This window comes from Lepidochelys kempii, chromosome 27 (genome assembly GCF_965140265.1).
Source record: "Lepidochelys kempii isolate rLepKem1 chromosome 27, rLepKem1.hap2, whole genome shotgun sequence".
NCBI lineage: Eukaryota > Metazoa > Chordata > Testudines > Cheloniidae > Lepidochelys > Lepidochelys kempii.
The window spans coordinates 10805984-10833372 of NC_133282.1; the positions used below are offsets into that span (position 1 = coordinate 10805984).

Below are 27389 nucleotides of genomic sequence, written 5' to 3' on the forward strand. Positions count from 1 at the left end.
TCATTGTTCCCTGGGCAAACCTGGGCACACCCACAATGCAGGGCAAGGTACAGGCTCCCACTCATCCAGCCCCAGCTGTAACCTCAGCAGCTGGCTCTGCAACCTAAGCAAATAGACTCTGGGGGGCGGGTCCCAGCACCTAGACAGACATCCATCAAGGTGATTGGCAGGTTCAGGGGTGGGGCTGAGGGGATACCGCCCCGTGAAGAGAGAGGGGCGGGGCCATACGTCTGATTGACGGGGGGCGGTGCAGCCGTTCTTCCCCTGTGATTGGCATGGAAGGGGTCGACCCCCGTGATTGGGAGGGAGGGAGGGGCGGGGCGGGCTCGCCGCCTCTGATTGGCAGGCGGCAACGTCGGGTGGGTGGCTCGGCCCGTGTGATTGGCAGACCATCGACGGGTCGGCCCCTGTGATTGGCAGGCGGCGGCGCCGGCGGCGGGTGGGTGCGTGCGTGCGCGCGCGGCGGCTGCTGAGCGGTTTGTTTTGCTGACGGTCCGTGCGCCCCGCGGAGGCGGTGAAGGGGAGAGACCGGGCCCCCCCCGCCCCGTCCCGGTCCCGCCGCGGGGAGGAGCCGGAGAGGGGCCGCTGCAAGGAGACGTTGGCGGCAGTGGCCCGGGCCTGGGAATGCGGCGGCGGCGGCTCTGAGCCCTCCCCCCCGGATCCCGGCCGCCATGGAGCCGCGGCCGTGACAGCCTGGGGCCGGAGACAGCGCGCCGGAGAGCAGCCAAGCCGCTCGCCCCGCCTGGGCGCGGGCCCGGCCGCCGCCGAGATGGGTAGGGGTCCGGCTGGGGGGGGCGAGTCTGAGGTGGGACTGTCGGCTCCGGTGGGGGGGAGGGGCCGGTTGCGGCCGTTGGCGGGGGGGGGGGGGGGAGTGTGAAGAGGGGAACTGCGCGCGCCCGGGCCCCCCTGTGAGGGGGACATGGGAGCATCTGGGGCCGCCCGGTCTGTGGGGTTCGGCTGCCTTTTGGTCTCCCCAGTCGGGGCCCAGCTCAGAGCACTTCCCCCCCCCCCCAGGTCCACGTGCCTGCCCCCGGGATTGCAGGCTGGACTCCCCCCACTCTCCTGCCACTGGGGTGCCACCCGCACCCCGGGGTGCGGCGACGGCTGGGGCTCGCCCGGGCCAGGGGCGCCGGCCGTGCTTTACCCTGCGGTGTGCCTAGGGGGGTCCGAGCAGGGGTTGCCCCCACGCGCCTCGGGGAGACTTCTCTCTTTCCTCGCATGAGCCCTTGACACGAAGGCCTCTGGTGGGCTGCTGGGCGCAGCCTGGGCTAAAGCCCTGTCCGCCGTGGTGTGCAGAGCCCCCCTAGGGAGGTGTTGACTCCCGATCAGTTTAGGGCATAAGTGCTGTGCTGAATCCAACAATGAGGGCAGAGGTAAAAACTCTGCCAGGGTTAGATATGTAGTAACTTTCTCCACCCCCACTAGGTAGTAGTTGTCTTACGCCTTTAAATGTGAGGTTGTGTCCCTTATAATCTTTTTTTTTTCTTGTCTGCTGTAACAGTGGATGTTATCGTTAGAGACTTCTAGGAATAATCTTTCTTTGTCTTGTGGCAGTGAGTTCCATTGGTTAATTAGGAGTTGTGTGAAAAAGTATTCCCTGTGCTCATTTTAATATTTTGTGACTTTCAGTTTCATTCTTGTATTATGAGAACCTAAATACCAGCACCCCTGGTATTATGTATTATTATTCCTTTGTCACATGCCCTTTTTACCTCACCCTGAAACTAAATCCTGCTTGAAAACCATTCTTGAACATGGCTGGAACTAACATAGTTTCTTGCTCCAGTGTCAGGGGGGCTCATATTTTGAAGAACTTATGGTGGTTCTGTTATTGCCTGATGGTATGTGACAATTAGTGATAAATGAGGAATGTAAACATTTTGTAAATTTTTTTAAAACCAATATTGATTTTTGATTGGTAATGTAAAATACTTTTACTATAAGTTTGATCAGGAGCTTGGAGGGTATTTCAGTAAAATTCTAAAAATATAGGGCAACATTTTCAAACTCTGATGTTTAAAGTTAGACACTTTTGGAAGGTGAATGAGCATCCACATCTCCTCTGACTTTGACTGAAATTGTGAAGTTTAGCACCTGTAAGATTCAGGCCACGTATTTTGAAATATGGATGTAGGTGCTTCCCTGTAGCACCCCAAATGTGAAAATTTTGGCCATAGCACTATTTGTGACTTGGAATTCTATCAAAATCTTCAGTCTCCAGTATGAAGCTTCCATTCGATCCTCATTTGTTTTACTAAATTCAGACAATAGCATTTTTAGACAAGTTATGGAGCTGAAGAGTTATAAGTTATAAGTTGCCACCACAGGCTGTCATAATTCAATCTGCACTATTGGAGTTAATGTTTTCGGAAGACATGAACTGTAGAGGGAAGTGCCTTGCAAGGTTTTCTGAGTTTACCTGGTTTCTTGTTTAGTCCAAAATTCAGTCTATTATAAACCAAGAGAAAAGTTTAATTTATGTAAAATAGAGCTTACACTTGGCCATATTTGTATGCTGGCAAAGTAAGTACTGTTATTAACCTAACTGCAGAGTTGTGTAGTTGCTCTGTTTTGGGAGTTGAAACTTTGATTTTTTTTCTGAAGTTACCTGGTTTGCTAAAACTCTGCTTTGTTGTTTAGTCTCCTGCATATAATTAGTTCTTATGTTAAAATATAAATCCATGCAGCATCGCTAACAATGCTTAAAACAAAAAATATATGTGTGTGTGTATATATAATATATATATATAAAATTTGGTTTAAGTGTAAATTCAGATGTTGATGCATTAAGCTTCATGACTAGGTCATGCTTAGAAATACAGGCAGAATAGTCAGATGGTTGCTCTGTAGCAACAGACCTGAAGGTCTTTAAACACACAATACTTGAGAAAATGAAAGTCTACCTTCCACTAAAATGCTTACTAATCACAATCATATAGCTAGTATTTGTGTGTGCGCTCATGAGTTGCAAAATGAAAAGGGATGATTTCACTAGCTGTTAAACTAATGAATGCCATCCTGCTTTGTACAATTGCTCTTAAATTAAATAATCATTGTATAGCCATGATTATTTAGAGGTCTTTGATGATAGAAAATTAGATTGGATAGTTTATTTAGATAATGGAGGGAATTTTCAACCTGATAGACCTTAGGAGACAATGACCCAGTTTTGGATAGATGTTTGGATAGTCTAGGTTATACCGTATTATTCTTTACATTGTTTCATTTAGCTTTCTACTTTTCTTCATAAATTACCCCAAAAAACTTAGTTAATATACTGAGTAGTTAAAGGGATATTAGTGTTGCAATTTGAGGTAACTCCATTAACAGTACTGAAGTGCATTAAAGTTGATTCTTTTGCACTTTATAGGAGGTTACCACTAAATTTAATTTCTGTACAGGGCTTTTCAGCAGTGTGGGAGAAGCTGATAATGCTTTTGTTAAAGAGAAACATGTGCATATATTTGAGAAGCAGTGGGGAGAGCTGTGTTGAGATTGAAGGGCTTGTGCTAGACCAAGACTGAAATACTCATTGCAGGCCCAGCTGCAGTTGAGTCTTTCCCTCAATCTGCTTTTTTCCTGCCTGTGTCATTTCCTTCCCTTGGCTCACACACTTACCCGTAAGCAGAGCTTTTAGGCTTTGCTGCATTGACAGCCACTGTTGCATTATGGGGGAGGGGGAAGGAATAAGTCTGCCATTTACAACCAGTTTTCAATTCTTAACCGTTTTGTTAGAATTTAAAATAGGGAGTCCCAGTTTTTTCTGTGCCTTGCAGTCACATAGAGGAGCTCTGGCTTTTGACATTTGTAAGGCAAGTGAGTTGCAAATTTTGAAGACACTGGCAACTGTGAAGACATAAGCCTCTGATAGTGAGATTAACGAATTACCATAGAACTTCTCTAATGCTGTGTTGTGCTATTAGTAGCATTACAATAGTGCCCAGAGGTCTGAATCAGGGGATTGAGGCCTTTATGCTACATGCTGTACAGACATGTTGTAAAAACAGACCCTGAACATGCAGTGAAATTTTTATCATTAATACTTTACTTTTACAAAATACCCTAGGGTACACTGACCCATGTGCACTGAAGGACTGCAAATTACACTTCAGTGAAAAAAAGCTTTAGGCTGTATTTTGGTATTTCTAATTTGTAAAATTCATTGATTGCCATGAGTTTCCCAGTCATTGGATCAAACTAACCAGGTGTCTCTGTGTTAAAAAGTGTGCTTCTTTCTTACAAATAAACAGCAGACACTACTCTGTCACCATCCCTCCTGTTCTCATACCATGCAAACTTGTTTATAGGGGTTTACAGGCTTCCTGTTTTTAACCAATGTGCAGATGCTTCTATGCTTTGTTTGTTGAACTTTGTGATTTTGTTTTAAACAATTTCCATCCCTGTCATAGCAAATTCGCTGACTTGGTTTATTACGCAGGTCTGAGTAAATTTTAACTGAAATAAATGCTTTACACAAGGAATAACTTTCCTTGTAAGTAGTAATTCCCCTTTATCAATGTTATAACATCCTGGAGTGTAGTTTTTAAAACATGAAAAGCATTTCCTGGACAACATCTTTCCCGTACAAAGCAGAACTGTGTTTCCCAGACCTGCTGGAGACCTAGCAAAACAGGGTGTCTCAGTGCTCTTCCAAAGTTGCTTAGATTTCATTTGTATTAACTTCTGCATTGTGCCATAAAACTGATAGTGCTGCAAATATTACTTTTTTTTTAAAGCTGAGGCTGTAAAATCTTGATCATAAAGTACCTGTTGACCTATATAAAAGAAACAGTCTTTCAAATTTGTATTTCCATTGCCATACAGACCTTAACTGAAGCCACACTTTGATATAAAATGAGTTAAAATCAAATATTTGATATTCAGTTTGCTGTAAAAATGGAGATTGATGTGAAAAATGAAGATCAGATGCCACCAATATGAACTTAAAAAAAACAAAAACAGTATCATGTATTATAGCAGTAGGGAACATTCAGCCAACCAAATTGCCTACTTGGCTGAATGTTTTCAGCAGTCTCACTTATTTGACTTTGGGGTCATTATGTGTCTGTGAAGGATATCAAAATAAACAGTCTACTGTTAAAACTGCAGTACAGCATCTGAACTTGAAAGGGGCTGAGTGCTCTGGACTGGTTTCAAATTTGCAGGATTGGACTTGAATGTGTCAGAATATTGACTATATCACATTTAACACTTTTGTTATAAAGGCAATGGACAAATCCAAGACATGAAATTTCCTTTCCCAGCCCAGTTCTCTAGTACTCTTTAAAAAGACCACCAGGTTGGAGACCACTTGAAACATAAATCATTTAATGTGGCTGTGTTTATGGGTGATACCATGATATCCACAGTCAGTGTTGGTATAACAGTATTACTATGCGGGCACGCACCACAAACTCTGATACTAGATCTTAGCGTTTGTATCCCTGTGGGCCCTAGCCACCTCTGTGCAGTTGGCTGTACTTTCAGGTAGTATCCCAGTCCCATAGGTTTCCTTGTGGTTTTACAATCACATTTTTCTAGTTTTAAACTTTCTCCTCTTTGTTGGTGTGTGAAACACCTGCGCTAACAGGGGTAAAGTGATTGATTGTATAAGGGAAGCAGTAAAATTAACTGTACACAAAGTGCTGTCAAATGCAAAATGTAAGCAAATTTGATTACAGAAAATCCTTATTTTTCAATATGGAAGAAAGGAGATCCATTTAGGCAGGAGGGAACAGTTATGGTTTAATTTCATTACATTTGATACTTGATTCTCAACTTTCAGGGTGCATTAATTTTAAATTATTGCATAGACTGTAAGGTTTTAGTCTTAGACTATATTGAGATACACCATGGGCTAATCTACATGGTGGCGGCTGGAGTAATGCACTCTGGTGGGGGAGAACATAAGAGTAGCCATAGTGGGTCAGACCAGTGGTCCATCTAGCCCAGTATCCTGTCATCCTACAGTGGCTGGTGCCAGATGCTTCAGAGGGAGTAAATAGAACAGCAGCTTGAGTGATCCAACACCTGTTGTCCAGTCTGAGTTTCTGGCAGTTGGAGGTTTAGGGATACCCAGAGCATGGGATTTTGTCCCTGACTATCTTGGTTAATAACCATTGATAGTCTTATCCTCCATGAACTTGTCTAATTCTCTTTGAACCCAGTTATACTTTTGGCCTTCACAACATCCCCTGGCAATGAGTTCTATAGGTTGACTGCCTTGTGTCAAGTACTTCCTTTAGTTTATTTTAAACTTGCTGCTGCCTATTATTTTCATTGGTTGACCTCTAGATCTCATATTATATGAAGGGGTAAACTCTTCCCTGTTCACTTTCTCTATACCATTTATGATTTTATAGACCTCTATTATAACTCCCCCTTAGTCGTCTCTTCTAAGATGAACAGTCCCAGTCTCTTTAATCTGTCCTCCATACCCCCTAATCATTTTTGTTGCCCCCTCTATACTTTTTCCAATTCTAATATATCTTGTTTGGGATGGGGCCATCAGAACTGCACACACTATTCAAGGTGTGGGTGTACCATGAATTTAAATAGTGGCATTATGATATTTTCTGTCTTAGCTATCTCTTTCCTAGGGGTTCCTAACATTGGCTTAACTGTTCTTGCTGAAGTCTGTAGAAGCTTTACCAGTAACATGAATTGGAGCAGAGTTAGGTCAATGCTGAGTGCTGTTGGAAATCCCAGGGCAGGAACTGTGTGACCCTGATTGGGGCTTTTGGATGATGCTTTGTTACAAATACATAAATTTCCCTCTTTTGCTTTGAACTCATAATGGTTTACATTAAATTTTGGAAAAGTCTGATGTATTCACTCCACATACACCTCCTTTGGGCATAATAATCTAACTTGTTCATTTTGTTATTAGTAAGTCAATTAGTGACCTGTCTTTTTATAACAAGTAACCTAAATTCAGGAATAAATATCTGTGATCAAGTGTGTAACATGAAATGAGGAATAAATGTGCGCCCTTGCTTCATCAAATAAGTTGGTTTTTTTTACAACTGTATATACCTGAGAAACATCTATACTGTAATGTTCAGAAATGTCTCATGTTCCCATTGATTCTAAGACTGTTAGGCTTGTACTTATATAAATCAATATCCTAGAGCAACAACATGCATCCAGAGTGGGATTTAAAAAAAAACAAAAAAAACCATGACTTTCTTTAACTGGGTTTTTTATTTTTAACTCTGGTTTTGTTAAAATTGTTAAATTAGCCCCAGAGAGCTGTAAATTTTAATTTAACCATGTTATAAACTGATAGCTCTACGTACTTTGGGAAGGAGGGGAAATTGCATATCAAGGTCTGCATATCTAGGTAACTAATCTCAGGTTTAATGACAGATCTTAAAATAGTACAGCCTAAAATTAAATAGAAAAGCTTGATAACCTTGTCTGTTTATGTTAAAAGAAAAGGAGTACTTGTGGCACCTTAAAGACTAGTCAGTTTATTTAGTATTTCTTATAACACTGCCAAATGTGAAACCTACATGAGTAGGTTTCTCTTCATCCAACTCTCTCTCCCGCTATCCCCTCCCCAATTTTCTGCAAGACTCCATAGAGGACAACACATTCTTTTCAGTTTGTTCAAAGTAGAGTTTATATTTGGCTCAGATTTTATAATGAGGTTACACTCCTATTAGAGGAGATTTAACTGGATACAGTGTCTAAAGAAACAAACACCATAGAGTTTTGATAAGCTAGACATACAACAGTCCAAGAATATAGTATGTACACATGTGCCAATGACAGGATTGTGTAACTGATAACATCCGATGCTTTTTTGCTCAGAATACATAGTGCTTCAGAAATGAAGTCAATAAGCCAGTAACTAGTTTGAGCAAAAGTTCACATGCCATATACAACTCTTTCTCTACAATATTTAGTTGATATTGAAAGCAAGGGACTAATTTCAATGAATGATTTGGCATAGACTAAGCAGGTGTCTAGCTAACTCCTGCAGTACCTCCTTATATTCCAGTTCTATGCTTTCCACACAGCTCTGCCATTTCACCTCAGTCCTAAATTCAGACAGGCTCTGGAAGACTACATTTTACTGGTTACATGAGAACTTTTAACCCAAAAGGTCAATTTTTTTTCCTGACAGTTGTAATTACGTGAAAATGGAATATAGCGGATATAGTTTAGCAGCCTCACTGTTTGCTTGACTGTACCTGGGTGGAGGGTGTTATGGTTTATAAAGACAGGTTTCAGAGTAACAGCCGTGTTAGTCTGTATTCGCAAAAAGAAAAGGAGTATTTGTGGCACCTTAGAGACTAACCAATTTATTTGAGCATAAGCTTTCGTGAGCTACAGCTCACTTGGCTATAGCTTACGAACACTTATGCGCTAATAAATTTGTTAGTCTCTAAGGTGCCACAAGTACTGCTTTTCCTTTTGCAAATACAGACTAACACGGCTGCTACTCTGATGCCTTTGTTCTGTGAACCTTGTTTTGGGGATATAGGGAGATATGCCCTTGACAATCAGCACAAATGTTTGAGACCTACTAATAATTCAGAATAATTGGTTGGCTGGTTCCTTTCTTGCTGTTGTGCAGGGCTAGCTCCATCATCAAGCAGTGAAGGCTCTCTGGGGTAGCAGAATGTAAGGTTGGAAGGGGATGGATGCTTGCCAGTTTTCCTGGGCAACAAAACACCTACAGCTGATTCTTCTAAGTAACCTAAAGCACTCTTTAGCAGATTTTGCTGGGTGAACTGGACATGGTCCTGGGAGGCAGGAACTCCCGTATTCTAATTCTAGCTCTGACCAGACTTGCTTCATGACATTAGACAACTCTCTACCCTTCCATTTACCTGCCTCTGAAGTTAGGCTAATGCATGTCTACTTCATACAGGTGTCATGGGGGTTAGTGGTTGTGAATGAAGATGTACTCTGTGCACTTGGGAAAAAAAATCTGGTCTCTCAGCCAGAGGAACACTAGTTTGAATTCCTGAAAGTTCCCTAACTGATACTCACCAAAATAACTTCCTTCTTGTCAATTGCAGATGAGGAGGAGGAGGCATTGCACTCCATCATGAAGGACTTGGTTGCGCTCCAAATGGGCCGGCGTCACAGGCTGCCTGGCTTTGATACCATGAAGAATAAAGACACTGCTCATTCCAACAAACAGGTGAAGGATTGTTTAATGGAGATTGACAATTATGACCTCACACAAGGGATTAGACTAGAGTGGAAGTGGGTCCATTTGCTTCAACTGCAATAGGGCACCAGTATTTTATGCAAGTCCTGGCATTGCAGAGGGATGTGCCTACTTCATGGGCTTTATACTCTCCTAATTTGGATTAGGTTACTGGTTTAGGTTCACTTTGGGTTATTTTATTCCTTCTATTGGACTAAAGCAGGCAATGTTTTGATGATTGGTCAGAGCAGCTCAATGATCTGCCTCCCTTAAGTGTATGTGGAAAGACATTATCTGGGTAGATTGGCTGAAAATTCTACCGAGTGGCTTTCTTGTTTTAGCTTGCACCGTCCATCTTTTATTTCTTTTTTTATAAACCAACGTTAATAATTTTTCTTTTAAGAAAAAACATAATGCCAGCAGTCCAGCCCTCCTGAGCAACCCTACAATAACAAACCAGTGTGCCTGTGCAGTAGAAGAAAAAAAAATTCCGGTAAGAAAACTGGCTTCCATTTCAGTATTAACAATTATAAATTAAGAGCATGTTCATGCTCAGTGACCTTTACAGAGCTCATTTAAGCAGGTATGGGAAGGTGGTGAAGTTTTTTTTTCTATTGCCTTTGTCTTGTAGCTGTAGAATGTACCTTCCCCAGGGGAGTGCTGGAAGTCCCATTAGTTGAATCATTTAAGAACTAATCTAGACAAAGCTCTGGAGATTTTGTGGGGAAGAATCCTGCACTGGCGACTTAGCAGAAGGAGAGGAGGACAAGATAACCAAATAGGTCTTATCTGTCTCTGATAAGGTTGAATTCATGAGTCTTGAACAAATTAACCTAGAAATTCCACCTGTATGGTGTGCTATTTGGGTGAACGCCATTTCAGTGCAAACTCCACAATACCCCCCAGGCTTTTAATGTGCAAATATTTGTCCAGCACTTTCAGAGAATTAATTCAAGTCACCTGGGCTTAATGACAGATGGTCAAATGACTTTAGTGGAGTGGATCTGGTTTAAGCTTTGAGGCTGTTACTTAAATCTAGTTAAGTTCCTTCCTGCCCCTGACCTCTCAGTATTGGATATATTGCCTCAATAATGTGGGGAAGGTCAAAAGAGTTCAACACTCATTATAGCTAAGTGTGGTTGACCCTGATGAAATGTATAATCAGATGTGGTTTACTACAATTAGAGATGAACAATGCTAGTGAGCCTCCCCAATTAGCATTGAACTCTGTTGTCCTGCTGGTGTGGGATCAGAGTTCAACACCTAGTTACCAAAATGTAGTCAACACCCATTATTTCTTAGGCGGACCCAGTCAGACTGGCTGTCATACTTGGGTCTCTGATACTTGGCAAATTCATTGGTCTGTTTTTCATGTAATTGTATTTCCCAAGCAAGGGATGCTCAGTGGGTAAGGGTTAGTTCGTGGTCATTTCTGCTATGGAGGCCAAGGATCAAATCCTGGCTTATTCAGGAAGTGGGAATGAACATGGTGTGGTTTCTTGACCTACACCTGATTTGTCCATCATACAAAACCTTCACCCCATTGTGCACAATTAGTGCTCTGCTCAGAAGAGGTTTAGGATTGGGGATGTAAGTCTCAAGACTTTTTGTGAAGTGTCTTAATGAACTGTGCCTCTCTTAAGCTAGTGCTTAGTCCAGTGGCATTCAGCTTTTTGTCTGAGCCTCCGTTATGATAGATGGAGTGACCCTTCCCAGAATCCCATTGTGCTTTGCCATATCACAATGGTGACCATGTCCGTCTCTTCCTTTTTCCACTCGTTTGTCTCCGTTCTGTCTCCCTGTGCATATTATCCTATTTTTGTTTTGTCTTTTCATTTCCCCCCCCCCATTCGCTCACTCATCACAATGTTACATGCAGCATAGGATAGGGGAGTCTATAGGAAGCTCTTTGTTGTGAGAGCATAGATGGTGTGAGCCAGTGAGTTGCTTCCTGAGCCTGTAGTCCTGTTCCCCTGTGGAATAGTCACTAGAACAGGGAGGATAGATTTCAAGAAACTAGCCAGTGCTTCACCCATAGCAGTGTATTTTTTGCAGAGAGTCAGACTAGATTTGGGGTCATGCTGCTTCACTCAACCTTGTGACTCTCCTCTGCTTGTGGCACACACCTCCCTCCCACAATTTAATCTAGTATCTCTGTGGAGGCCCACAGGGTGAAGAAACATTGGCTTTGTTCATTGCCTGTATGAGCAGTAGATACAAGTTTCTTAACTAAGCTACTGTCCAAGCTATGTGTATTTCACAGTGAATGTTGTCTTGAGTGATAAGTCTATGGATTTTCTGCCTGCGTATCCAGAAGTCTACTGCTCTTTTAGGGTCATATTGCCAAGGATAGTAGGTAATTACCAGGAATCCAGCTCCCTTTTCCAGTATTTCCTGTACTGTCACTGATTGTCCATGGATCTGTAGTTCCTAAGTTTAGCCTCTAACAGACTTTCAGCTCCATGTAGTTCTACTGAAACACAGATAAATTCTGAGATCTTCATCCCAACCTTAATGAGGAGTCAAGTGTGTCTGGAGAAGTCTTAAGTAACCCACAGTGCTCAGGAAGGTATTGAAGGGATAATACTGACATGCTGAGAAAGGATTAGTTCAGCCTGTGTGTCTGAGGAACACTTAAAAGGGAAGCCAGTAAAGCAATCCAATTCTTAAATGCCCTTTAGAGGTGTTCTTTACTTTCATGCACTTTTGTGCAGCATTACTGTTGACTGTCTATACAGCTACCATCCTTTCACCCCAGGGAGGCTACATTTCAGTAACCAGCATAAAATTTTCCCCGCCCTGGGTTATTAGTGGGGATCAAACCCTAGGACATTTAGCTTTCTTAAACACCTATCCTTTAGAGCAGGGGTTCTCAAATGGTGGGTTGGGACCCCATTTTAATGGGGTCACCAAGGCTGGTGTTGGCACTGCCCCCAGGAAGTCTGAAGCCCAAGCCACACTGCCCAAGGCTGAGGTTACATGCCCACCCTCTTTTTGTTGTCATTCTCTTGTTACCCCAATGTCTTAGTTGTGTAATGGATTCTTATTTGTTATCCCTCTGTACATTATGCCATTAAAAGACTTTTATAAAATACATATTATGTATTCTTACCCAGTCAGCTGGAAAACATCTTTAATAACCCATCATTCCTTCACAGTTTCTGCCCTCCTTTTCCTTGATTAGACAGCTGAACTGGAGTAAATACACAAAGTTCCCCTTTTGATGACCCTGTGCATAAAATTCATCCTTCCCAGCCATGGGTTGGTCTACTTACCATTGGATGGCACCGCCTCCTGGCAGCCCTGGGGATTAGATCAGTCAGGCCTACACTCCTTCCAGTGGTTACACCCGGTCAGTTTCTCCTCTGTAGCCACTTTCAGGAGCCACAGCTGTCCTCTTCGGGGGCGGGAGTGCGTCAAGGTTCCTGCTCTCCAACAGTCTCAAGCAGTCTTCTGCTTCACAGTGCCACTCCCGCAATGGCTGGCAGGTGAACCTGGGCCCACCCTCTACTCTGGGTTCCAGGTAAGGGATCTTCTACACAGCAGCCAAGGTCTGTTCCCTGCACCTTGCTGCTTTTTCCCGAGCTGCTTCCATCTCTCCTATATCCCTCCGTACTCCTCTGGGTTTGCCAGTCTCTTCACTCCCTTCTCCAGAGAGTAACTTTAGGCAACTTCTCCCCGCAACCTTCAAACACTCCTCCCTGTTCCCAAGGAGTGACTACAGCCTTTCCTAGCCATCCGCTCTACTTCCAGTTTCCTCTGTCTTGTAAAAGCCCCACCTGTCCCTTCCAGGTGAGCTTCTCTCTAATTAGTTGCCTCCAGCATAAAGCTCCCTGGTTTGCAGTCTAATTAGCTGATTGGGCCCACCTGGCCTAATTCAGCTCCTGTAGGGCCAGTGTGGGGAGCACACCCCTTGCACTCCTCCCATGCCTGAGCAGACTTTAGGAAAGTTATATGTAAATTACTTTGGCTGCAAGATCATTGTTCCTCTGGTCAGGAAGCCCATTTGTCATGAACAGTTATGCACCTACAGGACTTCTGCAAGAATACTGTGTACTGGCAGTGAATGTATGGGTCTCTTTGAACTGCCTTCTTGACCACTGGGTCTGCCAGATATTTCCTCTACCTTAAAGAGCATTTCCTACCCACTTTTTTTTTCAGTTCCTAGATATGATTGCCTATTGTCTTTAAGGCTTTCACAGCTGGCTTCATCCACTCTAATCACTTAGGGTTGTGCAGGAGAAATTATAATACCTTATGAGAGCAGATTTCTTTTCCTTTTTAGTTTTTATCTTTGTGATCTAAATTGAAACTTGAACTTTGTTCTCTAGTGGTTAAATGTGCTGTACTTTCACTCCCTGTGCTGTCTAGCATCCTCTGAGTTTACAGCTTAGTGCACAGCTACCACATTGGTGGGCACTTTAATAAAACCTTGGATAACATGAATGGGAAACCTTTTACACTGTTGCATCCGATGAAGTGAGCTGTAGCTCACGAAAGCTCATGCTCAAATAAATTGGTTAGTCTCTAAGGTGCCACAAGTCCTCCTTTTCTTCTACACTTTAAATGATGACATACTTGTATTATGAAAGTATTGGTTGTGACTTCATCATAGAGGCTATGTTTATCTTAAAGCAGGGATTTCATGTCTATTTACAAATAAAATGGCAAATCCTCCCCCATCTTATAGTATTTACTGTGACCTCCTACATCTGTTGCTGCTCTTTAAAAGTTCCACGGCCACATGCTAGCTCCATGCATCATCCGTGGGTAACTAGACAAAATGAACACACTCTTCCCTTCTGGTGCATGGGGCCATCTCTCTGCTCCTTCACTCCCCACAGTCCCCACCCTTTCACATCCTTTGTCACCATCTCATGCTCTCTTTGCATGTGGCTGCTTCCCCACACTTCCCTTAGCTCCTGTTGGTGCTCAAGTCCCCTGTCATCCCCCCTCTGTGCTCTCCCCACATACCTGCTCATATTACACCTATGAAGTCCTCCTCTTATCTGCCCAGTCTTCCTGTGAGTGTTGATAGAAGAGGAAAAAATAGAATACATATATCCTGATAACTATGCCAGTCACATATCAGTTTTGTGTCCTAGAAGTTTACTTGGCAAATTTGCCTATATATTTAAAAAAGAAAACCAAGCTACTATGTCAATTGAAAATTAAGAGTCAGATATGTTCCTGACTACTTTGTGTTGCTGTGGTGGTACAAAACAGCGTCAAATCCATCTTAACTGGCTTGTATGCATCAGATACACATCTCATTTTACATAAGCCATCAGATAGTAAGTTTGAGATGTTACAAGATTAATGCTGCTTATAATTTCCTAGTCTGCAGGTGGTAATAATGGGAGAAAGACACTAGCTGAAGAATGCTTCTGCTTGGGTGGAATGAGTTGGGAGGAAGGGGCCAACAAAAATAGTGCTTCAATGACCACACCTATTGTGGGGCAGAATAGACGGACAATCTGGTGGTTTCTGATGAATGCTGCCAGAAGCAAGGCTTCATAATTTGACGTCAAATAGGTGAGAACTTATGGTATAAGAAGCGGCCTGAGTACTGGAAAATTAGGGCTTTTTCTGGGACTAAAGTGGGGAGAGGGTTGAAAATCATAACGTATTAAACACGAGTGAGAACAGAGAACAAATTCATATTTTGTCTCACAGATCCTCATTGTACACATTGTTATAACTTATGAAATAAGCCAAAGAATTTGATGATGGACTAATCTTCTGTTTCGTCTCTCTTGGGCAGATTGATGTAAGGATAAAGTTTGAACATAATGGGGAAAGACGGTAAGTTTTTACCTTCAGTGTTCTCGTATATAGTGTGTCTGATAAAGTACGCTAGTCAGACTAAATGGATGTGGACTTCACAGGAATTCCACATGGTGCATGCCGTTATGACTCTGATCTTACATGGGTTTCTGTCTAAAATGGCTTACTCTGACCTAAAGAGAATGCTTTACCCAGGGTGGGGCAAAGGGTGGTTCCTGCTGGGATTCTTGAGTTCTCCCTTTCTCTCCTCAGTGCTCCCCCAACCCCCTGTTTTTTTTCCACTTTCACCTCCTTGAGGTCCTCTTTTTGCAGCCACAGTCCTAGTACCTTCTGGTTCTGTCAGTAGCGTTTATCTTGCTCAGAGGGGCTCCTTTGGAAGAAGGTATGGATATCCTCTCTGCCCCTCGACACACACTTGTAACTCGGGAAGCTTAAATTAGATATCACTAGATTGATTAATGGTTGCCTGGGCAAACCAGAGTCAGGATACAGTGTTGCAAGTGTCCCATGTTTTGGAAGAGCAGCTGTAATACGGTTGCAGTGCCTCTATTTCGGCATCATTGGCTGGGAAAAGGGACCCATGGATGCACAATATTGGCAAATCCTACAGTAGATGACATGGGTGAAAACCAAGTTCCAGTTGCCCCAGTGGAACTTGTCTGTGTATATTCTAGATTCACCCTCTCCTAGTTTGTTTTGGTCATAATTGGAAAACATGTTTAGAGGTTAATTCAATCTGTGAACCTGTATTAAAAACTTGTTAATAAAATCTTAAGGCGAATGCCTCACTGGGGTGCTGCTGGGCATCCCTGTGTTTGGGACTGACAAGCCGGGTTGTACAGTGGCTCAGCTTGAAAAATGGAGAGGAACTCTCCTCTCCTAGGCTCTGATTCAGTAAGGTACTTAAGTACATGCACAGTCCCACTGAAGCCAATAGGATTACTTATGCCCTTAGTTACACATGTTTTGAAGTACCTTACTGAATTGGGCCCGTGTGATGTGTTGTGATTTATATAACCACTGTTAAAGAAAATGGAGATTGCATGCATCTCCCCTGTCTGTAACCCCCAACACTCTTATTTTGATGAAGTGGCTTGCCTTTGGAAATAATAAAGAAGCAAAGGAATGCCACATAAGTGACTTTCTTCAGTCATGGTCTTGCAACCTTTATTCGTGTAAGTAGGTTGGTTTCATTAACTTCAGTGGGACCTTTGAGTAAGTAAGGATGACTTAAGTAAAGGTTGCAGGACTGAGTTCTTTGTATGTAGCAGTATTTTGGAGGAGAACTCTCAAACCTCCTTAATCAGGATTCTGATTAAGAAAGTTAGGTTTCATGGGGATGTCATTACTCACATATTTGGACCCTTTTGCTTTCTCTAGAAAAATCATTCTTACGATGTCAAGTTAAAAGTTATTGCATTATAGTAAAAACTAAAAACTTAATTTGATGTATCCTTTAAATATATATTTGAACCTCTTTTTAACAATTGGCTAGCTGTTTAGAGTAGTTTCAGGTTTCATACCTGCCTGGAGTTTCCCTGCCGAATTTTATGGCTGTGCAGTTCTATTTTTAATTTTTTTTTCTCTTCCCTGTTGCTGCATGAATACTCTTACAAAAAGAAACTGACTATTCAGGGCAAACAGTGAAATTGTCTATACACAAAGTACTGTCCATTGCACAAAAGAAACTTAAAATAGAGATTTTTTTCTCTATTCTTTTAGTTCTAGTCAATTTACATATTATAGTAACAAGAAAAAAATAAGTCATTCTAGCCTGAAGTGACTTCCAGTTGGCAGTCTCTAGTTTTTCATTTGTTTGTGTTACTACTTGTTTGACTTAGCTCAGGATAGTGAAACTAGCTTGGTCAGTTTCATTTTTTCCAGTGCTTCACTTTCTGATGTCCATTATCACTGCACAGCAATTTGTGAGTGGTAGACACCACAGGGGAAATACTCTTTACTGACAAGTTTTCATTAACTTTTATTCTAATGCTGGATTTTGCAAGACTTACAAAACCCCAGAATTAATACTTTAAGGCATTTCCATGTGTACAGTATAACTTCCAGCAATTAAAACTTAGTGAAGTCCTGTAGTTCCTACTTTCTTGGGACACAAGAATGTTTTGTTGGGATAAATTACCTTGTACACAGACAACTTAAGCATTTTAAAATGTGTCTGATTCCATAGAGAGAGAGAGAGGAGTGTTATTGCAGTTAAAGAACATTGTGCTAACATTTTTAAGCTGTTGGTAAATCTTGAAATTGTTTCAGTTTTCTTGTCCTAGGAGTACAGGAGAGACAATACTGTTGCCCCTTTTCAATCCAAGCAGCTAGTCAAAGTTCAGGGCCCTGGGGATGTTCCTGCTGGAAGTAGAAACTGATAGTTTAGTTTCAGAGTAGTAGCCGTGTTAGCCTGTATCCGCAAAAAGAAAAGGAGGACTTGTGGCACCTTAGAGACTCACAAATTTATTTGAGCATAAGCTTTTGTGAGCTCACAAAAGCTTATGCTCAAATAAATTTGTGAGTCTCTAAGGTGCCACAAGTCCTCCTTTTCTTTTTGCTGATAGTCTAGTGTTTTCTTTGGAGCAATCTTGTTTATTTACAAGAAGTGTGCAAAGTCCTGTGTCTCTGAACACAGGAGGAATCAAATAGTAAGAAACAGCTTCTTTTGTTCACAGGACCAAGAGCACTCTTTTAGCGTGCACCCGTGACCCAAAAACCTCTTCTCAGGTTTCATCCAGGGTCAGCCACCATGCTCCTTCCGGCTGTCTGTCTTCCTATCTGACCTCAGTTTCTGTGTTCCTCCCAAACCCCTACCCAAAACAGTACACAGCCAAAAGCCTTTGGGTGTTGTCTTACATTTGGCTTAAGCTTACAATTATGTTAATTGAAGGGTAAATTAAACCTACCAATCTCAGTGGGGGTTTAATATAACTCAGAATAAGATTTCACCCAATTGATAACACTACATCTAATTCCTTGACAATGCACACAGTGGAGAAGATGGCAGAGAAGAGTCAACAATTTCATAAACTTTTTTTTTAAGCCATTGGATCATACGACTCTCAAAATTCACTGTGTGCCTGAATTCCTGCAGACAACACACTAATCTTTTTGGTACACCAAGAGAAAATCCAAAAGTAGTCATAGTCATGATCTACTGCATTCCTAATAGAGAGCTGACATGAGTTGATTTCAGGTGTCACACAGGAATGCTGTGGAGTACAACAGAGCCACTGTCCGACATGCCACAATATTTTGCGATATACATTGTTGTGACAAGGTAACTTCGGAAGTGGAACCTCATCAACAGTGCTATTGTCTTTCACATCTCCTTCCCAAGCGCTTGTATTTAAGGTGGCACAGAGCTCAGGGAAGCAGAAAGTGTTTTTTTTAAGTAACTTTGAAATGAAAAGCTTGATTGTGTGTTAGTCTAATTATGCAGTTACGCTTGCCCTAATTCCCCATTCCCAAAGTGGCATGCAGTTACAGACAGAAGGCTTGCGCTGAAAATGTAAGTGTGTGTGTTTCATTTCAGAGAAGCTGCCAGATCTAACCACAAATATTTAAGGTGGTCAGGCAGGAATGGACTCCTGAAACCCTGAACTCCATGATTTTGTGTTAGTTTAAAAACTGTGCACTCCTCTAATAGAGCTGTTTTCGGGTGCCACAAATCTTGTGTGTTTTTCGTGCCGTGTGTGTAGAATAGAAGCCTTTATAAGGGGCTTCACTGCAGCTGGGAGCCAAGTTACATTTGCCCAGTGCCAAAGTACTATAATTTCATGGATTGGTTTCTTGGTAATATGCAGAAAATGTTATTGTGGGCTGCCTTTTTTAACAAGGGCTATTTCTAAATAGCTAAACGTTGTAGGTCTAGTAGCAAGGGGCTGAGGAAGCAGACTGAAGTTAGGAATTATTAAAACAAAACCTCTATATACTTAAAGGGTATCTAGTGGTGGTGAAATCTGCTGGATTGATAGTGTTGGAGACCAGTATCACAGGGCAAGTAAGCACAAGCAGTGAAAACTGGAGCTTCCCAAGCAACATGTCTCTACCCTCATCTGAAGGGTATTGCCTCTAGGGATAGGACAGGAGCTCAGTGGCCTATTCAGTACTTTCCCTTGAAGGCTGACAGCAGGGTTGCCAATTAGTGCTAATAGTTGTGGTGGCTGTGATGTGGACTTCCATCCTCTAGGAGCTACACTAACTTGCTTCATGTAACAGCAGGAAGCTGAGCAGCCATCAGATTTGTATTAGACTAACTCTCAGAATGTGCTGGGTGCTGTCCAGACACATACAAGAGTCCCTGCACCTAAGAGCAAATCATCTAAACAAAGGGTGGGGGGAAGGGGTACAACATGTAAGCTAAGGGCATGGGTTTAGTTCTGTGTTTATGGAGGAGGACCCTAGTGGGTTTCGGGTAGTGGTTCTCAATCTGTGGCCCATCAGCCCATCAAGAGGGTTGATCAGCTGACCTCCTCAGGGCCATACAGATGGTATTGGATGTGACCCACTATGGTAAGTAGGTTGAGAATCAGTGGTTTGGGGAAACAGAGTGTGGAGAGTGATGGGTGGAAGGAAAGGGAATAGAAAAGTTGGAGAGGAATCTGGTGGGAGGGGTAGCAAGGCCCAGAAGCAGATGTAGTTGGAGAGACAGGGGCAAACATACAGCCTGGCCCATGTGGAATGGAGAGGGCAGGCTGCTGGGGACCCAGCATCCCTGGTGGATCCTCTGTGGACTGGTTGGGTAGAGAGAAGGGCCGGTAAATTGTACTCTTGCCAGTTGAACTCTCCACTTCCTTCCCCACCGCAGGTATGTCTTTATGCCTTCTTGTGCTGAATGACTCCTAAGTTATGTCTGGGAAACGCATTTGCCTCATGTGTCCTGACATTGCATTAAAATGGGTTGATGTTCTGTTGACACATGAATGTCCTGAGAATGCCAGTGAAGGGGTTAAATGTTTTAAGGGAGTTGAGAGAGCCATTCTTTAGGCCTTCACTTGACATGCACAGTTGCTTAGTGTTGATGTAAATAGAGCTAGAGTCCTGATGTAGCACAGAGCTTCACAACATTGATCCTTCCACTGGATAGAGGAAAAATAGTCCCTTAATGTAGTGTTGTTGGGATATATGACTTGCTGAGTACTTGACAACTTTCAACAGCAAGAACATTCCAACAAAAGAAACACTTTTATAGAATCAGCACTGAGGTTACCTGTTACCTTGCTGCCTGAAACCTTTCTAGTTCCTATTCAAAGCAAATGAAACAATAATACTCAACAAGGAAAGCTGTATTGCAGTCCTTGGAAGCACGACTATGCCACAGGGTCATGCACAGTCCCCCACAAGTAGCCACACCATTGACTGGTTTGGATTGCTTCTGGCTGTTTACGTAGTTTTGGGTTTTAAAATTCCTTTTCAAATGAGACTGAGGGCGAAATGGCTGAATGTTGTAACTAGGATCTTGGTATGGCAAGAGGGTTGTATTCAGGGAAAACTAAGCAGATTAATATATATTCTTGTCATTTGTGTAGGTTACTGACAGGCTAAAGCTAGTTTGGTACTGGACTCCTAATATCCATGTTGACAGAGCTGTCCAGAGGCACGTTACCTATAGGTACACAAAGAAAGTGTTGGTGGTGCTCCTTTTAAATGTTTATTATTTATATTGGCTCTTGGGAGATTTGAGAGGATGTTTTCAGTACGTGGAGTATGAGTCTGTCATATATTTTACAGTATTTTATTTGGAACATAGGAGTATAAAACTTCCCATGCCAGTTCAGAGGTAACTGAACAAAACCCCACCATGTACCTGGCCAGTTGTGTAATATTTGACACAGTGAAATGAGGGGTGTCCTTCCTGTCCAGTGTGGTTGGCCACCTTTAAACTTTGAAGTATCAGGCTTGTTTAGCACAAAACTGAAAATGTTTTGTTCTTTCTATACAGCTCCTAGCATAATGGCTTCCTGGCTCATGATGAGGGCTCCTAGGCACTACAACAATACAAATAATAATGGTCAACGTTGTCCAGCCTCAGTTAAATCCAGCTATATTCATTGACAGAAACTTGGAATATTGCAAGTATTTGAGTAGCGGCAGCAAAGACTGCACAGCAGTTGCTGGTGCTGCAATTCAAGATCTTGGGACTTGGATGCTCTGGATGGCCAAAGCAGGGTGAAAAGCAATTTCTGTGAATCTGGGTTTTTCACTTGAATCAAGTGTGCTTGTGTCCTTCTCTGTTAGAGGCAAGAAAACACTTCCAGGGAACAAGCTTACTTGTGGGAATGTTTGTGGAAATGGCTAATTATAAGCAAATATTGGAAAATATCAGGAAGTAGGTCTGAAATTCATAAACTTGAGTATTTGCACCAGACACTGAGTCATTTCACTTTTAGCATCAATCTTGGCCTTCAGCAGGACTTGAACTTGTGACCTTCAGAACCAAATGTGAGTCTCTACTTGAGCTAAGGAGATAACTCATTTAGCTGGCAGCTATAGTAGACTCATCTTCTTACGTGGAGCAGCCTGTAGAGGGAGATATTCCACCAGTATAAGTTACATATTTATCTAATCAGGGAACAGAAACATACTGTGTCCTGTCAAACAGCTCTAACTTATAATATGTACTCCGAATGAACCGCTTGCAAGCAAGCTATGAGCCAAGAATCCCTTGCAAAAACAATTAAATGAATTTCAACTAATAAATTTGAGAAAATCACTCCCTGTTAAGGATAATTTGTGACAGAAAAGTGCAACATTTGAATGAATTAATGCGTTGATGTTTTTGAATTGTTCACTTGGTTCTGACCACATCAGTTAGCCAGTGAATCGTTTTAGTTTGGACAATCAGTGACTGTCTTTTTTGCCCTCCAGAATTATTCCATTTGTCCGACCTGTGCGATATGAAGATGTACAGCAGAAAGTGAAAACAGCCTTTGGCCAACCACTGGATCTCCACTACATGAACAATGAGGTACAGACACTTTCCAGGCAGTGTGAAAAGTACACAGGGGCTTCTCTAGAGACTGCGTTTGAATTTAACTTCCCAAATTTCATTTGAAATTAACAGTTACTGCACGAGTTAGCTCTTGAGGAAAAATGGCACTATAAGCAAAAATCACACTGATTTCTAACTGTTTGCTTTGGAAAAATTGACATCTTACTTTCTCCTGTACGTGTTTTTTGGAGGGGATGTGGGTTTCAGGGGAAATAGAGGGAATTTGGAGTCATGTGACCATTGTGCTGTCCATTCCAAATGCTGGTGCTGTTGAAATTCCTCGTTGTCTCCCACCTCTTGGAATATGTCACTGCCCTCCCCCTTTTTCCTTTCCCATACTACACCCTAAAGGATGGGATTTTTTTTATAATTTAGATCTGTTCCTTACCAACACAATGCCACAAAAATTAACAGGAATAAGTGGATCCTCAGTGCTGGCGTATGAACTGACATTCTTGAAGTCAAATAGTTCTCCAGCACCTTCGTTGGGGCAAAGTTGCTGTTCTTTATAAATATGAAAGTGCAACAGTCTGTAAATATTCAGGGCATGGTGATTGCTTATTAGCACCAATGTGTTTTGGTGCAGTTCAAGACACCCAGTGAAGACAGTCTCTGTCCCCAAAGAGTTTACAGTCTGATGGACACAGTAGACAAGATGCACTAGAGAGGAAAGAATAAGGGGTTTTTCGTTAGCTTGATTCATTTCTTGCATGTCTCCTCTGAGCCATTCACTTTCCCTTTTATCATACATACACTTTAGGTGGAGTTAAATGCAGGAAGCATGGTGGCGAGTATGCCACAAAGGGGGTGCTGTGGGGAAAAGACAGTAGTAAGAGAAGGAGACAAATGGGGCATTAGAGAGCAACCTGATAAAAGTTGGTATCAGATGTAGGCTGGGATGGAGCGGTGTAAGGCCTTGGAGGCAAGGACAAGAAGTTTGAGCAGTGAGGATCCAGGGAGGTGGATCTTATCAGGTGAAGATAATTTATTGGCCGGATTTTGGGATGTATGGAAGGGGGTTGATGAGGGCACTGGGGATGCCAGAGAGGAGGTGGTTGCAGTTACTATTTTGCTCTTTATGTATAAAGGAAATGCATGTGGGGTACATTCCAGAACTTCCCCAGTTGTCTGCCTGTCATTTCTCCTCCTAGTGAGGTACTCCTGAGCTAAACTGCAGAGAGCCTCTGGATTTAAACTCCTAGCTTTGTAGCAAGGTGCATATTCTCATTTTTATTATCTCCCACAGGAGCTCAATTCTATCTAATGTGGCTAAAAACAGTGGTGTTCCTCCTCCCTGCATTAGTCTATTACCTGAGGTCCACTTTCCACCTGCCCCCTTATTTCTGGATTCACAAGTATCCCTTGTGACACTGCTGCTGCATTGTGGAGTGAGGGACCTTGCTCAGACCTTGGTTTGTTTGTTTTTTGATCCCCAGAGCAAATTCAAGTAGAAATCTCAGCCTTTTTGCAGCTCACTCCCATGGGGAATCTTCTGTGAGGTCAGCCAGTATTGGGAAAGGGGTGGGAGGAATGTCCCATTGCAAAAAGATGGCATCGTGAACAGTTTTCATGAAAGTCCAGAGAGAGACTCTAAATGCTTCGTTATCCTATCTCGTACGCTAAATCTTCCAGTGTTTGTTTAAACATCTGACTGGACAATGTGCAGTGTTAAGTTTAATGGCTCTGTTAATTAAGTTTCTTCCTTGTTCTACATTTTGCAGTTATCTATTCCCTTAAAAAATCAAGATGACCTGGATAAAGCAGTAGATATCTTGGACCGAAGCTCAAATGTGAAAAGCCTTAGAATATTACTGCTGTCCCAGGAGAGAAACCATGTAAGTAACCAATTTTGTGACACTGCAACTAAGTGAAATGCTTGAGATTTTTCACCTTGAGATCCTTATGTCCCCTAGTTAAAGAGCCTTGCACTGCAGTGGTACTCCAGTAAGAGAAGCAATATAAAGTAGTAAGACTGCTATGCTCCACATTCAAATAACCTCTTTGCTTGGACTTTACTAGTAAGTATTGGCTTAATTTTTTTCCTGGTTCAGCAGACTTTTAAGAGTTAAAATTAGTATAAATAGAGCATCAGGAGCATCCCCTGGTAAACTAGGCCAGGTGATCTTAGTGGATTTGGCTCATAGAAAGTTGATTTTTGGTTTTGATTAGATAGCACGTACTATGTGAATTTTATAACTTAATATTTGTTTGGCTGGGTTTTTGACAGTATTTTAATTAGAGTAGGCAGTGTCCCTATAAGAACAAGGTGGGACACTTGCTAGTAGAGTGTTTGGAGGAAACTGAGTGCAACATGTGGGACATTTTGCCTGCGTGCCCAGAGAGCAGAAGGCCCTGCCCTGTAAACTCCTTAAAGGTCAAAACTTGATTTTACCTCACCATTCCAGAAAGCAAGCCTTATTTTTGAAGGTATAATATTGCACTTCTTGGGGGACTGGATGCCTCATGATATTGCCTAATGAGCTACAAAGCCTTTCAGCTTGTAGGTCGCTAGTTTGAATCCAGCCTAATTCAGCCAAAAGCTGCTCCCATGTGATGGATGTTTACTTCTGCCTGTATGAGATGAGCTGGAAGGGTCTCAGTTCCAGCTCCCACATCAGAAACTTGCTGTGCTTTGCACTGAGAGACCATGAAAACTGTGCTACCCTTGTTCCACCAGGAGAGTTTCCCCCCCCAGAACTTTCCATGTTAAGGCTAAGTCATACTGGCAGGATGGAGGCTTGTGCTGCTTGCTGCTATAGAGAAACAGAGGACACACACTGAGTCAACAGCCCTAGTGAATTATTTCCATCAGCATTCGATCCACACAACTTTTTTAAAGCTAAAGTTTATGGTTAAATGCAAATAGCTAATAACGTGCGGAGAATGGTACATGGAGCTGCACAAAAAGTTACTCTAAATGTAGCTGCGATCAAATCCTGAAAGTTCATTTCTATTAAATTCTGTAGGACTTCTCCATAAGGATGAGTGCTCAGCACACCTGTAATTCTTGGAGAGGTCAGATTTAAGGACTTAAAGGTACTTCAGCATCTCTCAAACATCATCATCCATGTTAGATAAAAGTACAATGACCTTCAGATATGGTTTAACACCACCACTGTGCGATCAGGAAATATTCTGTAAAAGAGAGCCTTAAATTTTTGGTATTGGAGAAGAAACAATCATGTTTTTACTGCCTTCTGTTAACTTGAATGTTTTCAGGCTACTACTCGGTGTAAGAGATTATCCAAACTTTACACAAGCCACCACTGACCACCTGCAGTAAAGAATGAATTCTCCTCCCCTCACCAACCATTAGTCAGTGCTGTGATGATGTCCTCTGTTAGTTGTTTTTTCCTCTTCTGCTGGAAGCAGAAGCAAATTGTTGCACAGCAAGGGCTTCAAGTGCCACTACTTCCCCTCTCCTCTGACTTCCTCTTCATCTCCAAGCTGCTTGACAAGAGAGCCCTGCATGTGATAAAGCAAAAGCCCATGAGCCTGAAGGAGGCTTCTTGGCTGCATGATCTCATCCGAGTGAGGCAGCGGGAAGCATTTTTTCCTGAAGTACAGGATGCAGATTTTGTTTTGGTTGGGCTCTTTTTTCTTTTTTGGGGATGGAAAGGTAATGCAGTGATTTTGGCACAAATATGTGTGCAAAACTAATCTAGTTTTACTGCACTGCCTGACTTTACTGGTGAGAGACTGAGTTTACAAGAGTACTTACGTTAATTTTGATATTGTGCCTCTTGCCAGGGCATCTATGTACCTTATCCTTGTAAAAAGAAACTCTGCCTTTGATCCTTTCTAACAGTACAGATGCTGATGGTAGGCACTGCTATAGCCAATCAACTGAGCTTGTAGAGAAGATTGAGTAGTAGGGCTAGATCTTCATTGGATTTTGGTGTAACACCATTGACTTCAGTGGAGTTACATCAATATAGAATAGCTGAGGATCTGGTCCATAGAAAAAAAATCTCAAATAAAAAAATTGAGAGAGAGAACTTGAGACACTGTAATAGTTACCCCCACTCCAACCCCTGCCTCAAAAGTGTTGCCTTGGTGGAAAAAAATGAACGTAACTAGTCTTCCATTGTACCCTGCTGTTCAGCAAGCTCTGGCTTTGGGGTGCCACCAGGGGGTCCAGCCAGACAGGCGAGGGCTCTCAACAGAGACAGTCATGCAGTTAGTAAGGCTGGCCTAACCAATCTCAGCTGCTGCCGCAGCTGTCGGTGAGAAGGCAATGTCTGAGAGAATTTGATGTGTATGTTGCCAGCGATTAGTGATTTGCGGTGTCTGGTCAGCTGCAGGGAGGGGCAGGGTGAAGAGGAGAGCTGTTGGGGGGTTTAAATAAAAGATATCTACCCAATTTGTTGTAAACATCTGTCTTAGGGAAGACTAGGTCCTTATCTACTGGGTTAGATAAACAATATCCCAAACCCTTCATTAAAATAGAGCGTCCCTTTGTCACTGAAAGAATTAATGTTGGTAATTTATCTCTAGTTGCTTAGGCACCTTTATGAAGCAGTCAGAGGACAGTGGATTACACAATCCGCGTTAGTTTAACGGTAGCCACAACTAGCATCTGCTTACTGGCTTAGCTTCCCTTCCATAGAAAACACCTTCACCAGATTTGAGAGAACTGGCATTGTGTCTGTATGTAACTACAGTCAGGTGTGTTGATGACATTCTTAGTAGGGCTATCTGCTTCTGTTGAAGATTCATCCATGCCCTTCACTCTTGCTGCCCCTTCTGCCCACAGAGACAGTGCTCTCCATGTTCCTTTAATAGCTGGGTAGATACATGGTGGGGTTGGCCTAACTCTGCTCCCATTGTTATAGTGTGTTTTACCATTATTTCACTGGGAGCAGAGTTAGGCTAACACTGAATGCTTTTGGAAATCCTATTCATGGTGTCTAGCAGGGCTCTATATCACCTCAGTTCTCCTGCATATGTCCTTCAGACCCTGTGAGGCTGTGTTCAGCTGTACCACCTTAGGATCTGAAAAAAACTGATTTGGGGGTAAGCTTAGTTCCCTCTTTCTTTTTGTTCACCTGAAAATCAAGCCATGACTTTTTAAATATTTTGCATGCTGTGTATAGTAATATAAGGTGCAGTGGCTGGGTAGTTAAGGCACTTGACTACAATTCTGAAGGTTGTGAGTTCCAGTCTCTCACTGACGTCCCATTCACCCAGATGCAAAATGGGTGTGTGATCTGTTGGGTTAAGGTGGTCAGATGTGATATTGGCCTCATCACCCCCTGTGTACTATTGGCTGTGAAACGGACGGGCCTTAACCCTATCAGCCCAATAAGCCATTGGGTCAGGGGCTTTGATTTTGTATAGTAATATCGTCCGATTTTATATACCAGTTACACACTGCAACATTCATAGTCTTCTAATGTAAAATGAAGCACTCAAAAGGTTGCCTGTGAAAACGTAATT

General features: G+C 42.5%; 1 protein-coding gene across 2 annotated transcripts in view; it reads left to right on the top strand.

Annotated features, from left to right (window-relative positions):
- Positions 1–421: 421 nt before the first annotated feature.
- The window catches only part of MAP3K3 (mitogen-activated protein kinase kinase kinase 3), a 50164-nt gene continuing 23196 nt past the window's right edge, over positions 422–27389 (top strand). The window contains exons 1-6 of one of the 2 annotated variants that reach the window (XM_073326161.1): positions 422–773; positions 9033–9157; positions 9570–9659; positions 14931–14971; positions 21827–21926; positions 23672–23785. In XM_073326161.1, the coding sequence (XP_073182262.1) occupies positions 770–773; positions 9033–9157; positions 9570–9659; positions 14931–14971; positions 21827–21926; positions 23672–23785 (474 nt within the window). In that variant the 5' untranslated portion in view covers positions 422–769. Of the gene's footprint in view, positions 774–9032; positions 9158–9569; positions 9660–14930; positions 14972–17507; positions 20571–21826; positions 21927–23671; positions 23786–27389 lie in introns of those variants that run through there. The other variant, XM_073326162.1, reaches the window with a different exon arrangement.